This window comes from Salvelinus fontinalis, chromosome 13 (assembly GCF_029448725.1).
Source record: "Salvelinus fontinalis isolate EN_2023a chromosome 13, ASM2944872v1, whole genome shotgun sequence".
Classification (NCBI taxonomy): Eukaryota; Metazoa; Chordata; class Actinopteri; order Salmoniformes; family Salmonidae; genus Salvelinus; species Salvelinus fontinalis.
The window spans coordinates 49,204,610-49,222,469 of record NC_074677.1 but is presented as its reverse complement, the minus strand read 5'-3'; the positions used below and the strand labels follow the sequence as shown (position 1 = coordinate 49,222,469).

Sequence of the window (17,860 nt, the reverse complement as noted above, 5' to 3'; positions counted from 1 at the left end):
AAATTGAACAAATACCAGGTCTAATTTTATCCTATATCCTAACCTGAAACATTCGCATAATAAACCGTTGCGATGCGTGTGATTTTTAATAAGCTAGTTGTTTTCACTGAATCTGAAAAACATGCCTTTTGAAAACAAAAATAAATCATGGCTTTCATGCACACAGCATAGCAAGTAGGCCCGTGCACTTCAGGCTCATATTTAGCATTGAAACGACCAGCCACTTCGTTGGAGTGCATGGAGTTTAGAATTTAGCAGCAGCTGATCTACTATTAGGCTATAGCCGACGTGTAAGGCATTACACAAATCTGGCTTCCAAGATCAAAGCTCAAATTCGCTACTGATATGAATTGACAGTTTAAGTGAATGAAACATATACATATATATATATTTATTATTCTACAAAATAGGCCTATGATATCCCATCTTCAGATGAACCGTATAAGGCACGTGAGACCATCTCAGCTCTTCATCGAATCAATATTCTACGCTATGTATATAATTAATAACAGCCTAATAGGATAATAATAATAATAACAATAATAATAATAATATAGCCTAATGTTTTTAATAGAGAAGTAAATCAAATCAGTTCATTTTCGTTGTATGAAAACCATCGAACTTCCAATCTGATTTGAATCAAGTTTTCCTCAGCCCCGGTGAAAAGTCTATGGTTGTGTCCAATCAACAAATGAGTGGCTGTTGATGAGGAGTTCTGCAAGTCTCAGTTCCCTCATTTCCACTGCACAAAAACTGGTTGAATCAACGTTGTTTTCCACGTCAGTTTAACAAAAAAATGCAATGTGATGACATTGAATCAAAGTGGAAAACTGATTGGGTTTGAGAAAGTCATAAATTTAAAGCTGCAATGCTAATCATTGGGTGAACCAACCTAATTCGCATAGAATGTGTGTTATAGATCTGTCATTCTCGTTGAAAGCAAGTCTAAAAAGTGATAGATATGTTCTATGTACACTATTTCTATTCTGCTCGTTCTTTAAGTTACATTTTTTGCATCTTTCACTTTTGGTTTTGTATACCAGCTTCAAACGGCTGAAAATACAATATTTTTGTTTATGGAAAATATATTTCACAGTGGTTTAGATGGTACAATTATTCTCTACACTATACTTGCTTGTTTTGTTACATAAAATGAAATTAAGCGAACTATTAGAATTGTAGCAACAAGGAAATGGTGGAGCGATTTCATCTTTAAGGACATTTAGTCTTTTCTTCACCCAACTTTTGACCTGAATCCATTGACATGCTGACGTATTTTGTTGATTTCACTTTGAATTTGTAAGTCGCTCTGGATAAGAGCGTCTGCTAAATGACTTACATGTAAATGTAAATGAATTCATGTTAGTTGACAACTCAACCAAATGTAAATCAAAACTAGAAGTTGAAATGTTGTCTGTGCCACTGATGTAGAAATACGCTAATTTGGAATGCATGCTAATCATTAAGCCTATGAAAGCATTGTCATTAAATCTCCGAAAGTATTCGGTTTTTCATAAGCCGTGGTTATGATAGACTATAACAACACATCATTGGTGGTCGACTATAGGCCTACAGCCAATATAATAATGAATCCGACGCAATGAGCGCTTTTTAAGAAATGATGTCACTTTGGAATGTTCCCTCAGCTCGCATTCAATTCAGCAAATTAAAGTTAAAACTTCAACCAATAAGGTGCAGGAAAGCTACTCTAACCAATCGGAAGAGGGACAGAGGAAACACTATTGCGTTCGGGGGGTGTAGTGGGCAAAATAGAATTGATCCGAACTGCGATTGCCCTGCAAAGTCAGTGTGCCAAACATCAGCAAATCGCAAATGGACGGATCCGTCAGAGCCGCGAAGGATGGTGGAAAACTCGCTGCCATAGAAAGCCATAGAACGCAAACTATCCAAAACGAGATTTAAACGGGAAAGAGCTGGATGCTTAACTCAACATAACCAATTTGTACTCGTAGGCTACATCATAACCTTTTGCAACATCGGCTCTGTCCGAGGACTGCGTAAAAGTACTGGAAAGGTTCTGGGAGCGAGAATGGAGCGGGCGCCAAGCTCAAGCCCCAGCGGCGTAAATCAGCCCTCACAACCTCCCCAGCATGAACCTATTAGTTTCGGCATTGACCAGATTCTCAGTGGTACCGACCAGGACGGTTCACAGAACACCACCCGAAGTGGTTCGGATACTGGGAACTTCACAAGTGGAGGAAGTTACCACCTCGGTAGTCCAAGTGGAGCCAGTGCAGCGCCCTTCACTTCTCTTTCCGGTTCTTTCCATGGAATCGCATCATCATACGAGGAATCAAGTGCATACGGAGTGAACTTGACTTTCACCCCAGGAGGGGTGATACGAGTCCCGGCGCACAGGCCGCTGGCCGCCGCAGTGCCTCCTCCTATAGCCAGCGCGGTACCAGGGCTAGGGAGCATCAGCTTCCCCTGGATGGAGAGCAGCCAAAGATTCGCAAAGGAAAGATTTGCAGGTAAACTATCTCCATTCAATGTTTAGGCTATTTTAGTCCAGGGGTGGCTTCATCTGGGACTGGGTAGCCGGCCCTAAAATCACATAGTTGGGATGTACTGCAGCAGACCTGATAATCATTTCCATTTCAACTCGGTAAATTCAGGGTTTTCATAAGTTTTAGCCTATTATTTTTCAAAGAGGAATTTTCGTTTCACTCGTGGAGTTTAAATGGATTTGACCAGTTCCACAAATAAAGTACACAGGACCAGTTGAATCAGTTCACCAGATTAATTGTAGCCTAATTCTGAAAGCTTTATATTGATGGAAAACACGGATATAAATAAAATCAACAAGAACATAGCATGCAAAGAAAATGCAAACAGATCAAAATAAGGAAACACTGAATTATTCATTATACTATATTATTTCATATTTCAAAGTAAGGTTTAGCCTAACTCAAAGGAGAAAGACTAACATAAAAACAACTTTAAAACATTTAATTAAAACATGCGGTAGAAATACTGCCCGAATTAGGTTCGTTCTCTCAAAGCGATGCGTTGGGCACTTTGCAAGTTGCACCATTAAAACCATGTCAATATAACAATAAGCACACTTTTCATGCAGGTTTTACCACACAATTGAACAAGAAAATATGAACTGATCACAAATATAAAAATGCAACCCGTGTTATTCTAATAAATAAACACAGGCCTATTTCACCGGAAGACCACAATTGTATACTCCCATTAAACTATCATTATTAAAAGGTTCATCAATTTAGAGCCGTTTATGAAAAGAAACACATTTGATCCAAATGTGGACTTAATATTTCGATGTAGATCAATAGGATGGGTGTGCTGTTATCGAAAGTGCTCAGATACATTGCACAAGTGTTTCAGACTTCTTCGTAGGCTATTAGCTACATCACTTGTCTTTAGCAACTCGACCTAATTCTGTTACTACTGAAGGAACAGTTTTTGCTTGGATTTTGAATCCTGTGTGTGTGTGTGTGTCTTGCTAAACGGGACATATTATAATGCTAAGTGTATTATGATGATGATGATTATTATTGTTATTATTACTAAAATGTGGCCTATAATTAATCATTATTATTATTATTATTATTTCCACGGAACACATACAGTTATTGCACTATTTTAAACCATCATTTGGAGTACTAGAAGGGGTAAAGCCTTTCTGTTTCTATTTATTCAAACTAAATGTTTACATGGAACATCTAAATGAATTAATAGTATAACATACTTGAAAGGTACTAAGCTATTCCTACATTGACAGAAATTAGTAATTAGATAATTGGCCAATACTTATGGTAGGCCTACTGTTTGTCATTGTCACGTTGTAATAAAATAATTGTAAATTGGACACTTCAGGGAAAAAAGTAAAATAGGAAACCTCTTCATCTGTAACGTAAATGATTTTTCCCAGTCTGTCTCAGTGGATGCCCTATAACATGTATCAGAACCTTTGTTTTTCTTCTGGGGGGCACTATGTAAAGTGTCATTAATATTGCAGAAGGGTTCTAGATGATTGCCTGTCAGTGTTTTGTGACAAAAGGAAGAAACTCTCCACATCAGAATTGAATGGGGGAAAACACTCAACCTCTTCTCATCGACATCATCAGCATTATTGACTGTCAACATATCTTCATTTTCTGAATAGACAGCACTATTACAGCAATGTCTGCTACTACTAGGCAATAACCCATTGTGTAAGAAGAAATATAATACAACGATCTCTTGAGCAGTACTTTATCAACTAACCATGGACTAATGCTGACTTGATCATTTTGCCATGTTTCAAAATAAATAAGAATAATTTAAACATATGCTCAACTTGGATTTTGCGTTGATTGGAATTAGATTAGAATTACTCAATGAAAAGAAATGGCCTCTAAAGACCCATAAAACCCCTATAAAACAGCTGTACTCCAAAATTCCACCTCTATGAGAGAGAGGGAAGGGTGGTATATAGGTCAAACCAATGAGCATGTACATTTCTTTTGATTATAGTATCAATTTAGAGATTTCCATGTGGACTACAATGTCCTTCAACAAATTGAACACAACATAAGATCTTGTGAACCTGTTCATGACCTGCTTTCTTTGTTTGTCCAATGTCACACACACACACACACACACACACACACACACACACACACACACACACACACACACACACACACACACACACACACACACACACACACACACACACACACACACACATGCACACACACACACACACACACACACACACACACACAGCTGCACTGACGCCATTCACAGTGACCCGGCGAATTGGTCACCCCTATCAGAACCGCACCCCTCCGAAGAGGAAGAAGCCGCGGACATCTTTCTCCCGGGTGCAGATCTGTGAGCTAGAGAAACGCTTTCATAGACAGAAGTACCTGGCCAGCGCTGAACGGGCCGCTCTCGCCAAGACCCTCAAGATGACCGACGCACAGGTCAAGACCTGGTTCCAGAACCGCAGGACCAAGTGGAGGTGAGACACTGGGCTGGAGAGGGGGAGGAGGGGAAAGATTAGTTGTTTTCTGAGTGGTTTCTCTGGAGAAAGATGAGGATCTAGTCTACATTTACTCTAGAGTGGTCAGCAGAGAAACATATAATCAGTTACCACTTTCTGATGTTAATTTTCAATTTGAAAAATGATAGCTTGAATACAATATCCACAGTAACTTTGACTTCTAATACATGTTATAGAGTTGTGTTAGGTCCCGAGCTAATTGTGCATCAATGCTAATGGGTACCCAATAACTCAGGTGCGCAAAACCTAACAGGCATATTCACTCCGCTTTATGTTACTGTACAGCTCAGCCTCACAAACACAACCATGACCCTCTACAGCAGGGCTGGGCAAAGTGTTGGGTTCAAGGGCCACATTGAGATTTCGAAATTCAACAGAGGACCGCACTGTTTGTCAAAATCAATTTGCGTGCCAGAAAAAGGGCAGTCATTAGAATATATAAAAGTCCATTATATTTTCTCCATACTTTCTATTTAGTTTTAGATGTTGAAGAGTGGCCGGGAGTGTTTTTCTAACCCAACATGGCAAATTTTTTTTTACTCAAACCTCGAGTGGGCCGAATTGAATGAGCTTGTGGGCCGGATCTGGCCCACGGGCCACAGTTTACCCACTCCGCTCTGCAGTCAGTACACAAGACTAGGGACAGTTCATGGATGATGGTTTTCCTAACACCGTTCACTCAGCTCTATAGAGTATCATTAATATTGGACAAAGTGTTTGGATCAAAGATTTTGTGACATATGTAAAACATGGCTCGATAGTTTTGGAGATAAAACATTCAGATGTAATAGCTTAACCATAAAGTATTAAGTGGATCACTTGCACACCCACACAATCAAATGTAATGGGACACAAAATAAATTGTGATGTTATATCACGAAGGAGCATTCTTGGAGCAGTAAACCTGAGTACAATAAACAGTGATAAGAGAGTTAGTTTGAAAGAGCTAGCTTCATGAGTATTGCAAAGGCATGGCTCTAGTGTCATATGTGTTGGGTTGGTTCAGTATTAAGATGTGCCTACTGAAGTAGGCTTATTATTTGACTCATAACAAAAATGAATTAGCTTATCTTATGTAGGACTAGGCTAAATCTATGTGAGCTATGTTGACACACATATCTGCATTTATTTGACAAAGAAAACCATAGGTTATATAGCCAAAAAAGTGTACAACTAGCCTACAACTTTGGTAATATCAGCTCTGTACCAGCAGTTTCCGCAAGGTCTGAGAGAAGGGAGGGACAGCTAACTTTCCAAAATTCTACACACTTTACTAAGGGGCAAACAGAAACATTTGTTTTATAGCTAATCTCATGTCATTTTACACATTTTGCCATGACACAGAGAAAATGCTGCAGTTTTTTAATAATTTCCTGCAATTCCACATGTTGCCATTTTTATATATTTAATCTTTATTTAACCTGGAAGGGCTTATTGAGATTTGAAATGTATTTTTCAAGAGCGTCCTGGCCAAGATAGGCAATAGGTAATCAGGTAATCTAGTAGTACCTGTAGAAAAACTACAGGTAATATAGTAAAAAAAACATAGAATTCACAAGAGTATAACAAAATCATAAAACAGCTAATTAAAAACATTGACAGGTTAGGGATTTCAGCCTCAGAATCCTTCATCAATGATTTAAAAACACTAATCGAGACAAGTTCCTCCAGTTTTAAAGTATTTTTTAAGGTGTTCCAAGCCGACGGCGCAGAGTACATAAAAGCCCTTTTACCAAATTCAGTTCGGACATTTGGAACAGTTAGCAGGATAAAGTCCAGTGAACGAAGAGAGTACCCACCACATTTCTGAACAATAAAAATGCCCAAATAAAATGGTAGTAAACCCAAAATGGCTTTGTAAATAAAGTATTCCAGTGACTGAGCCTATGATTGACTAGAGGCCAGACAATCATTGTATATAAAGTGCAGTGGTGCGAAAGGGTTTTGCAGTTTAAAATAAATCTCAATGCTCCATGGTAAACGGTGTCAATTGATCTCAAACACTGAGTGGAAGCATTCATATATAAAATATCCCTATAGTCTAGTAAAGGCATAAATGTAGCTGATACTAACCTCTTTCTGGCTTCAAAAGAAAAACAGGCCTTATTCCTAAAATAAAATCCCAACTTCAGCTTCAATTTTTTTGTAATTTGTTGAATACGCAATTTAAACGAGAGGCAGTCATCAATTAAAATTCCAAGATATTTAGATGAGGTTACAGTCTCAATCTCATTGCCCTGACAGGTAGTAATAGGTGAAAGGTTCAGAGGTATATTCTTGCTTTAGAAAACACAGTTAGTTTAGTTTTGTCAGTATTGAGGATAAGCTTCAATTGACACAAGGCATGTTGAACAGTATAAAAAGCAGTTTGCAAGTTCTGTAAAGCTTTTGTGAGAGACAAGGCACAACAATAAATAATAGTATCATCAGTATAAAAGTGAAGTTGTGCATTTGGCAAATTTTTGTCTACATTATTTATATAAATAGTGAATAAGAGGGGACCAAGTACAGAGCCCTGGGCACACCATTACAGACAGACAATTTAACAGACATGAGCCCATCAAATTGAGTGAACTGAGTTCTGTTAGACAGATAGTTAGCAAACCATGCAACTGCATGCTCCGAAAGACCTACGCTCGACAATATCTGCCTTAGTATAGCATGATCAACTGTATCAAAAGCCTTAGAGAGATCAATAAAAAGTGAGACACAGTGCTGTTTTTTGTCAAGGGCTTCAGTGATATCATTTAAAACCTTCATGGCTGCTGTAATTGTGCTATGCTTCTTCCTGAATCCCGATTGGTACATTGATAAAATAGAGTTAGTGTATAAAAACTATTTTAGCTGCACACTAACAAGGGTTTCAGGTATTTTCGCCAGGGGTGACAGCTTTAAGATTGGCCTATAATTATTTAAAGAGTTGGATCTCCCCCTTTTATAAGTGGTTGGACAAATGATGATTTCCAGATCTTTGGAATTTCATTACATTCCAGTATCATTTGGAGCAGAGAGAAAAATGTGCAGATTTATAGCTAATCTCATGCTATTCTACACATTTTCCAAAGAGGCTGAGAGAATTTTGTATTTTGAAAGGGGGGGGGCGCATATGCCAGTGGGTAATATCATTATGAAACGTAGCCTATCCTAACCTACCGTATAGACTAAGAATGTATTTTGCCTGGTCATCAGCTGTGGACACACTGTTGCGCTCACAGTGGCTTTGGCCTACACACTGTCGAAAAAAAGATGTCAGGCTCAGTGCAAATTTATCAAACGTAAATACATGCAACATTGTAGCCTGTTATGAAACAATTTGGTGCACGATTAATGCCACTGAAACACACTGAACTGTCTTATATTTCCAGAAAAATGTGCTTACGTGATGATACTGTCGTCTAGTCTAGATACTGCACAGGTTCCCGCTGGAAAATATCAAAGGTCAAATAACGAATAATAAATGAACAATTTGATACGATTGAAAATAATCAATACGTTACTATTTTTAGAACAAATAATAATAATATTTCTTATAGTGGTTTCTGCAAAATATAAAATTCACACAGAAGGTTCTGTTATCTATATTATCTGCAAGATTATCTGCAAGAGTGGCTCCATCTTGAGTGCAATAATGTGCAATCATGTTCTGTTTGGCAACATAGGTCAGTGTCCTCTCTGGTTTCTCCCATGTGTCATTATGGCTCATGCCAGTGTGGTGTCTCTCCTGCTCTACTGAATCAACCATGTGAGAGCTGCTGACAGGTGGTCGTCATCAGTATCCCTGTTCTAATGTTGGCCTTGATGTCTCTGGGTGCATCACATTTTCTGTCTGTGTAACCAATTCCTCTAACAGTGAATCTTAATAAGTGTCCTGTCTATGTCTGTTCTGTCCCTGTCCTCTCCCTACCCGCCCTGTCTTCGTTGCCAGGCGACAGACAGCTGAGGAGAGGGAGGCGGAGCGTCAGCAGGCCAATCGGCTGATGATCCAGCTGCAGCATGATGCCTTCCAGAAGTCCTTGAGTGACTCGGTTCCGTCCGATCCACTCTGCATCCACAATTCCTCCCTGTTCGCCCTGCAGAACCTGCAGCCGTGGGCCTCTGAGGAAGCAGCAAAGATGGGCCGTATCACTGCTCTAGTGTGACAGGGACAGGGTGGGGCGCTCTGGACATTACACACTCGGACTGGCCAAAATGCTTACTGACTGATATCTAAGAAACTGCACAAAGGTGATCGGTGAGCAAATTGAAATTAATGATTTATTATTATCCTTCCAGAACATAGCCAAATTGTGTCTGAGGGAGTCTGAAGATTAAACAAAAACTCCAGTTCCTAAGTACCCTGATATGATCTGGACATGCAGAATGTTTGCTGGGTCCTTTGTGTCAGACACATCCTGGGTGGTAGCTTATGAGCTGTGGCGATGTACGTGACACACGTCACTGAGCCAGCCCTATAATTCCAAACGGACATATTGACTGACTGACACAGCACAGATTGGCTCATCTGTTTCTCCCACGTCCCATCTGTTCCTTCACCACTACAGTTACACTATCAGCTCTGTGCCCCTGCATCTCAGAGCTGACCAGTCTGCAAAGGATGAGAAAATGGATGGGAAACAGAGAGAGAGAGAGAATACACTAATGTTCTGAGAATATATAAAACGTTGCTGTTGCATGGAATCATTCTCATCATCCTCTCATTTTCCATCTTGAATTCCATCTAATTGTTTCCTCTTTAGACTGCTAGTTAGCAGGATTTTTTGTACTGGGTGGAGACGGACTTAGGCAAACACTGATCCTAAAAAGCCACTGAATGTATTACATGCTTTGATTCCAATCTATTAACACTCTAAAGCTCAATTAGGGCGAATAATTACATTTGAATAAGAAGGCAAACTATAAAACTAGATAGCCACAAGTGAGAAATTGTAGAATCAACTGCTTACTGTTCTATTGGGCAAGTGTTTAGTGATGTCTGAACAAACCAGATAACTGCTACCTCTTTAAACAACAAACACCCGGAACACTAGCAAGACATAAACTTTTTTTTCTATATATATAACTCATTGAAGAGTTAATACACAGCTCAAGGGCTATTTTAGAATAATAACATTTGCCAGTGGGACAAAAAGCAATCCAGTAAAAGAGGAAGCTAATTATTTATAGTGTTGTTTTATTCATGCCAGGCTGGACCCATTCACTGGGAAGTGTGGTGCAATGAGGGTGGTATATCAGACCTGAGAGGTGGAAAGTCTGGTTGACTTCGTTCAAATGTGGTGTAAGGGACTTTGTTGTATGAGTCATCTGAGAATATTTGACGCGGTGTAATAGATGGATGATAACAGCATCTCTCCCCATGTATCATACTTTGTATTTGATAAATATGTAAATAACTAAACAAAACCTAATAATAAAAAAAGCATTCTCTTGTTTTAGCTTTGAATCACTCTTTATTTTTCAATGCCCTTCTGTTTTTCTCCATAGCTACTTTATTGTTTACATTTAAAGTGGAATGTCTGCAGAACATGCTCATTACACTCAAATACAATGCAAACAAAAACAGCAGCAGAAAGATCGATACCACTAACGTTCTCTCGCACACAAACACATTGACCAGGGAGGATTTAGCCTACGACAGATCTAAGGCACTTACAGGGAGGGGGAGATCCACAGAGACCATAAAAAGGCTCTCCCCATTAAAGCCCCCCCCCCCCTCCCCCACTGAGTGCTGTTGACTCACATTCAGCTGACCTGGGGGGAGATTGATAGGTCTCAGTGCTGTGTCCATTATGAATGTGGTGAAAAATGGGACATCACAAAAGATATCTCAGCATCCCCATATAAAGCTGCAGAATCACCAACAGCTATTTAGATAGGCCTATTCATACTTATACACACTAGAGCTGAGCAGACGTGATGATGCAAGAGGACGAACCCTCTTCCTGATAGTCTGAGAGGCCATTAGGGAGAGCAGCCATTAATAAAGCCTCTCTGCTCAGGATAATTGATACAGGAAGTCTCCTGACCTCCTGGACCTGCTCCAGATCTGGGAGGGAGGATGAGATAACCCCTCAGGGATGCAACACAACCAAGGCTGTCAGCAAAGGGCTTACTTATACACCAGCCCCCTCTGCTGGCCAGAGTCTATAGCGACTCATAGGGGAATGAGATTGGGTGACATTCCAAACCTACTGAGTCTGTCAACCTTATTTGGGACCAAAGCAATACAGAAGATGCATAGTGGTAGGTGGGTTACTGGCTGGTGTCTTGTATTTGTCAGAGTGAGGCAGTGGAATGGGTCTCCCTGTCAGATACTTTGAACAGGGAGAAAACCATATTTAAGGTGAGTCCATGAAGTTATGTCCCTCAGACATTTTGTGTGAATGTTGAGGAAACATTTAACAGTTGGATAGCATACGCCTGTGTTAAGCATAACACATCGACCCTGTTACCCATAGATCAATAGGTTAGAAATGCTCCAATAGGGTCATGCTCGTCTTCAATTACCCCCCCTTGTTGCACACAAGCGTCCATTACCTGTCAGTGGGGGAGGGGGGGTAATGGCTGATTTAAGATGAAATAGTCAACCCACTCAACTTTATAGTAACTTTTAAGTGAATCTCGAGATGCGAAAACATGTATACAGCGAGAACAAAAGAGCCTAGCGGACAGCAGTAGTCAGCGAGAGGGCAAGGTACGGACACTGACCTTTCCATGTCACCTGGTAGGAGCCAGGTATGTCAACAGAGCGCAGCCCGACACGAAAATATAAATTGCATTTCTGTGAATCAAAGCAAACTTCAATTGTCACATGCGGTAAATCACCGTGGAATGCCTACTTACAAACCCTAAACAGTTCACATTGCACCGCAGCATTACCGAGTTGCCAACAATGGACATGCCATGGAGCGGGCGGGTCTGCCCAAAGAAGGAGTAACCGCTGTCTCGTAGTTAAGGTAGTGGGCCAACAGAAAAATAGATGTCTGCCAGGAATGTAGGTTTATTTCATGCTAGAGCCTATTTATCAGAGTAGGCGAATAGTGTGTCCTCAAAATAACTTCATAAATGCATGCAACATTGCAGTTCATACTTCAGTGTGTATATTATGGGATTAAATGTCCTGCAGAGACTCATGTAAAGGATTTCATCAAAGGCGTCACACTGAAATTCTACCATCTCGTCAACCAGGAATAAACACAAAGCTAAAAGACAATCTTCCCCAGAACTTTAATTGTGGATCAGAATATTTCTGTGGATGGAGAGCTGATCATATACTTCATGTATAACAAATAAACAGAAATGACATGCAGGTTTAATAGAAGAGGAATATTTTTTACTTTCAAAAATGACATTCATGTCTCCAGGGAACTAGCTGCTTCACTCTACCCTTACTGCAAAAATATAAAACATGTGAGAATTTCCTAAAACCGTTCAATACAACGCTTGGCTTAAAGTTAATGTCTCAGACCTTAAAGAGCCTACCACCTGGAAGGGAAGGACAAGCATCGACAAACTCAACAGCTTATGGGTGAAAACACTTGTCATTTCACTTTACCCATCATTTAAATAAATCAAAATGAAACAAACATGAACAGATATCTTCCAAAATGCCAGAGGGACAGTTCTGACACAAACTTCAGAATGCTACGTACAACACTGTAGCAAGGATTTAATTTACACATTTACAAAATGCAAAGTTCCAAATGGGTTTCCCCAGGTCCGTCCACATGAAAGTTGGAATAGTACCACCCCTCCCGTCCTCTTGGAGAGTGATGCTGGTACGGCCAGGGGTGATGGGTCCTATTAGCTCCACTCTAGCAGGGCACTGGACATGAAATGCTGCAGCAGTTTAGAGTAACAGAGTACAAGGCATTGATTCAGACATGGGAGGGGCCAAGAAAGGGCAGAGTAGGCCGGCAGGGGGGGCTTGATGAGATGGCTGAAGTAATCAAACTAAAAAAAAGTCCAAGAAATAAGTTATTTGCTCTCTTTAACAGTTTGTCTCCACTTCCACAGTTCCTCTATGGTCTGAAAAAGATTGGGGAAAAATATTTATTAAAGCATAATCACAACTGTGTAACTGTCAGAAAACATGTCATTGATGAGAGCTCAGAACTTCTTAGAGGTATTGGTGATTTTCCTCATTGCTGATCAAAACCAAAATAGTCTTCATTGCTCTTTAGGGGTGTTACGATTCTCTGACATCACCGCGGTCATTCATTTCCCAAACATTCAATTTAACCTGTGTTCTTGACAAACATGATGTCCCGGAGCAGCATTAACATACCTTGGTTTCTGTGACTTTGAAGCAGTTCTTCAAAAAGCTCTCAAACTTGGGCTGGAGTTTAGGCAACTTCCCTCCCTGAAATAGCAAGACTTGACATTAGTCTAGATATTCAGAAGTGTCCCTAGTCTTTCGGTTAACAGTTCTTTAGCACACATCAGATAAGATCAGCTAATCACTGTAAGCAGGCCTGTGTATTTCCAGATCATATAATACACATGAATTTTCTCATAATCGAACAGACACCAACCTTCGCCACAGTCGCCATCAACTTGACCTTGAGCTCAGAGACATTGAGACCTGGTTTGGGGGTCTGGGGAGTTTTTGCAGTTGCTTTGGGGGTCTGTCCATTTTTAGGAGTCTGTCCACCCTTGCTGTCAGGTGTCTTTGCCTGTGAAAACCAGACAAATTGTTAGACAAGACATGTAACATGACTAACACGCATCACTACAATAATGCTCTCAGAAGCAGAAGTGGCCAGCTTTAGTCTCAGTCTTTTGGTAAGCAGTGTTGAAAATGCGTCAGTAGATCATCAGCTCAACAAATATCATCCTCGACTAGATGTCATGTTATAGTAGGGCAAAAGATGTGCAAGAATGCTAACCTGTTTTCCGGCCGGTGTGTTGGCTTTAGAGCCCTTTCCACCGTGGGCAGGAGTCTGAGGTTTGGACGGAGTCTTCTTAGCCTGATAAAAACAGCAAGGTTTCGTGTGACATTTTCTACACTTTCTCAAAGGCAGAATGAGTAAAGGCTTAAATAAAATTCACTCACCTTAACAGGAGATTCTTCAGCCTCACTCTCTTCATCCTCGTCATCATCATCCCTAAAGAGGAGTCACATGTTACAACTCAACTCTTTATAAAACCTCAACAAGGAGCAGGTGCTTTAGTCAGACTTACTCATCGTCATCATCCTCGTCGCCAACATCCATCTTCATCTTTTTCTGTGAAAGGGAGATAGGGAAGGACATGGCGGTGAGGATGTGTGTAGCAAGAGCAAAGACTGGGAACATTCTAAGAAATGGAAGCGGCCAACTTTAGTCTCAGTCTTTTGGTAAGCAGTGTTGAAAATGCTTCAGTGGATCATCAGCTCAACAAATATCATCTTTGACTACAGAGGCCAACGCAACAGTAACGCAGCAGATATGTACACTGTGACAAGTGATTGTCCAGCCGGTGTGTTGGCTTTAAGGCCAGTAGTCGGGACTAACCTGAGATTTAAGAGCCGGTGCTGATGCAGGCCTTTTTTTGGACGTTTGTACCTCTTCTTCCTCTTCATCGTCTTCATCCTCGTCAAAAGACTGATCTCCTCCCATCACTGGTGGAATGATTTCGGTTAACTTTGAATAGATCGGCTACATTCTCCATATAAGGGAATGGGCATCTTCAGTCTCAGTCTTTTGGTAAGCAGTGTTGAAAATGCGTCAGTAAATCAGCTCAACAAATATCATCTTCGACAACAGATGCCATGGCAGCACTAAAGAAACCATGGGAACAACACTGTCCTATAACAAACTTATACTCACTGACAAGATGCTGGCCACTGATGTGGATTGGCCCGGAACCAGCCTTGAGACGGAAAACTGCTGGAGGTGTGATTGCGAACCCACCAAGACACACCTGCAAGACACAATTAACCTGTTACTTAATCTTAGCGCTAGGGGTCAGAATTGTTTTTTCTCCTTTCAAATAACATAACCAACGTAAACGGAAATTCTCTCTGGCCCAGATCGTAGAATATGCATATAATTTACAGATTAGGATAAAAAACACTCCCAAGTTTCCAAACATTTGTGGCCTGCTGGAGGTCATTTTGCAGGGCTCTGGCAGTGCACCTCCTTGCACAAAGGCGGAGGTAACGGTCCTGCTGCTGGGTTGTTGCCCTCCTACGGCCTCCTCCACGTCTCCTGATGTACTGGCCTTTCTTCTGGTAGCGCCTCCATGCTCTGGACACTACGCTGACAGACACAGCAAACCTTCTTGCCACAGCTCGCATTGATGTGCCATCCTGGATGAACTGCACTACCTGAGCCACTTGTGTGGGTTGTAGACTCCGTCTCATGCTACCACTAGAGTGAGAGCACCGCCAGCATTCAAAAGTGACCAAAACATCAGCCAGGAAGCATAGGAACTGAGAAGTGGTCTGTGGTCACCACCTGCAGAATCACTCCTTTTTTGGGGGTGTCTTGCTAATTGCCTATAATTTCCACCTTTTGTCTATTCCATTTGCACAACAGCATGTGAAATTTATTGTCAATCAGTGTTGCTTCCTAATTGGACAGTTTCATTTCACAGAAGTGTGATTGACTTGGAGTTACATTGTGTTGTTTAAGTGTTCCCTTTATTTTTTTGAGCAGTGTATATATATAAAAATGGAATGTTTCTACGAACATTTCGGATACTTTTGGGGATTTGTCGAACGGAACACGGCTTTTGTTTTCTCAAAATATTGCGCAAACTAAATGGCAGTGTTTTGTGATAAAAGTAAATTTATCAAACAAAAATAACATTTGTTGTGTAACTGGGAGTCTCGTGAGTGGAAACACCCAAAGATTATCAAAGGTAAGCGATTAATTTGATATCCTTTCTTACTTTCGTGACCAAGCTAATATAAGGCTAAACTGTTATAGCATTGAAAGCTACACTCACAAAAACGTGGATTTCTTTCGCTGTAATATATATTTTCAAAATCTGACACCATAGGTGGATTAACAACAAGCTAAACTGTGTTTTGGTATATTTCACTTGTGATAGCATGACTATAAATATTTTTTAGGAATGTTTTCTAATTTGGCGCCCTGCAATTCAGCAGTTGTTTAGGAAAGTGACCCCGTATTCTGTATCGGTAGATCAGAGAAGTTAACATTAACTCTACACAGGCCATACAACCACAATCCCTCACTCAGGGATGGCACAGAAGTATTGATGATACTCTAGGTCCGACTACTCACACTTGGCAGGGTGGAGGGTTTGAGTGAAGCCAGCACAGCCTTAACCTTCTGACCCTCTGTGTCCTGTCCTTCCACCTCAACAATGTGCAGCTCATCCTTGGTGCTGAGGTCCACACACAGCTAAGAGCAATCAACAAGAGACACCAAGTTTAGAAATTGTTTCTCATTCCCACGAGGAAAAACAGATATCTGTATATATTTTATTCTGCAAAAAGATAGCTTTAACACTCACCATTCTTAAGTCTAGCTGATGCTCAAAGTCATCCTCTTCTGGGTTGAAAACAACATCCTTCCCAGATTTCAACTCGCACCCTGTTGAGAAAAAGTCAATTTAGAAAGTGGAAATTAGGTATGAGAAAATGAGGCATTGCTATCAGCAAAGGGATTCGACTTTGGGGTGTGCAACATGTGGGATGACATGGTGCGGTTTCAAGCCTTTTTTGAGACAGTTAAAAACCTGCACTCAAACCGGTACTGAGGGAACCCTGGACATCTCCTTAAACGGTAGACTGAGGTGAGGCAAACGTGGGCCACCAACCCACGTGGTTGAATGCGCACGTACACCCTCAGCATGTCAATGAAACTAGCTAGCCAACTAGGTAGGTAGACAGGCCATTAATTTAAGCAACCATTTTTTGGGTCGCTTAACTACACAATTCACAAAGACACATGCCACGTTTTATTTATAATTTTTTTTTTTTTAAAGTCCAATCTGGAACCGTTACCCCCAAATCACTGACAAAGCATGCCATGATCAATGCACTTCAAATACTACCTCCATAAGGTGGAATATTTGTAAACAACTTTAGCCAACACTAGAAATTTAAGCAATGTTCACAAATTCGTGTTGCGCTGCATGGACATTATCTAGAGGGCCTTGTGCGCCATCTTTAAATAAAGCACGTGTTGAGACATTTGATACGCATGGAGGGGTACCTAGCTAGTGAGAATCTAATGTCCATCACAAATAAGTCTGGCCCAGTTAACGTTAACACAACACATACAAATCAACCGGGACACCAAGACCCTCAAAACATAACAACAAATTTGGTCTCAAGATGCTTGACTAGTTGGCTAGGATGGCTAGCCAACTAAAATTCTCAAATGTGCTAACTATCGGCTAGCTGGCTAACGTTAGCTAAGTTGATATCTCGTGGATAAACTTCAGAGTTGACATCTGGGTAAGCAAGTTCCATTACCAAATAGTGTAATGCAATGGTATTTAGACCATACGTTGATTAAACTCCGACATGTCCCCCATTAAAGCTACAACTAACGTCGGTGCTAAAGTAATCTAATTGTGCTAATATTAGCTTGCTGTACCTCGTGTTACTTGTGTCTGATGAACAGCATTTTTTTCTCGACACAGTAGCTAGCTTACTAATATGTTTATTAAAATAATGTTATTCCGAAAAACTATTGTTAGTTCAAATAGAGTATCTCACCATAGAGAAAGGTCTGTGGTCCCATTTGTTCTTCGTCCAGACCGTTCATTTTCTTTGCTGAGACAGGGCACTTCGAAGATAATGAAAAACTGAAAGGCCCTCTCACTACGCAGACACTCTACCCGGGCTCAATCGCCACGCCTTCT

The 17,860-nt window shown here is 40.6% G+C and overlaps 2 protein-coding genes and 1 non-coding gene across 3 annotated transcripts; 1 reads left to right on the top strand and 2 right to left on the bottom strand.

Annotated features, from left to right (window-relative positions):
- Positions 1-1,701: 1,701 nt before the first annotated feature.
- Positions 1,702-10,470, top strand: LOC129868855 (T-cell leukemia homeobox protein 3-like). Its single transcript, XM_055943168.1, has 3 exons — positions 1,702-2,492; positions 4,759-4,996; positions 8,964-10,470. Exons 1-3 carry the CDS (start codon positions 2,051-2,053, stop codon positions 9,175-9,177), a joined length of 894 nt encoding a protein of 297 aa, XP_055799143.1. The 5' UTR covers positions 1,702-2,050; the 3' UTR covers positions 9,178-10,470.
- Positions 10,471-12,243: 1,773 nt separating this feature from the next.
- Positions 12,244-17,858, bottom strand: npm1a (nucleophosmin 1a). Its single transcript, XM_055943167.1, has 11 exons — positions 17,715-17,858; positions 16,502-16,581; positions 16,270-16,389; positions 14,845-14,938; positions 14,530-14,636; positions 14,219-14,262; positions 14,091-14,142; positions 13,924-14,004; positions 13,570-13,710; positions 13,323-13,397; positions 12,244-13,063 (listed from the first exon to the last, which is right to left on the bottom strand). Exons 1-11 carry the CDS (start codon positions 17,761-17,763, stop codon positions 13,013-13,015), a joined length of 894 nt encoding a protein of 297 aa, XP_055799142.1. The 5' UTR covers positions 17,764-17,858; the 3' UTR covers positions 12,244-13,012.
- Positions 13,141-13,211, bottom strand: LOC129869142 (small nucleolar RNA SNORD61). The gene has a single exon (XR_008761864.1). It is a non-coding gene; the product is annotated as a small nucleolar RNA SNORD61 (small nucleolar RNA).
- Positions 17,859-17,860: the final 2 nt, after the last annotated feature.

Bases quoted from the DNA above. Each gene is read 5' to 3' on its own strand.
- LOC129868855 (XM_055943168.1), top strand. From the start codon at position 2,051: ATGGAGCGGGCGCCAAGCTCAAGCCCCAGCGGCGTAAATCAGCCCTCA. The intron at 2,493-4,758 runs GTAAACTATCTC...ACACACACACAG, and splicing joins CGCAAAGGAAAGATTTGCAG to CTGCACTGACGCCATTCACA. The intron at 4,997-8,963 runs GTGAGACACTGG...CTTCGTTGCCAG, and splicing joins AACCGCAGGACCAAGTGGAG to GCGACAGACAGCTGAGGAGA.
- npm1a (XM_055943167.1), bottom strand. From the start codon at position 17,763: ATGAACGGTCTGGACGAAGAACAAATGGGACCACAGACCTTTCTCTAT. The intron at 16,582-17,714 runs GTGAGATACTCT...TTTTCTCAACAG, and splicing joins ACCACAGACCTTTCTCTATG to GGTGCGAGTTGAAATCTGGG. The intron at 14,939-16,269 runs GTGAGTAGTCGG...TGTGTCTTGCAG, and splicing joins AACCCTCCACCCTGCCAAGT to GTGTGTCTTGGTGGGTTCGC.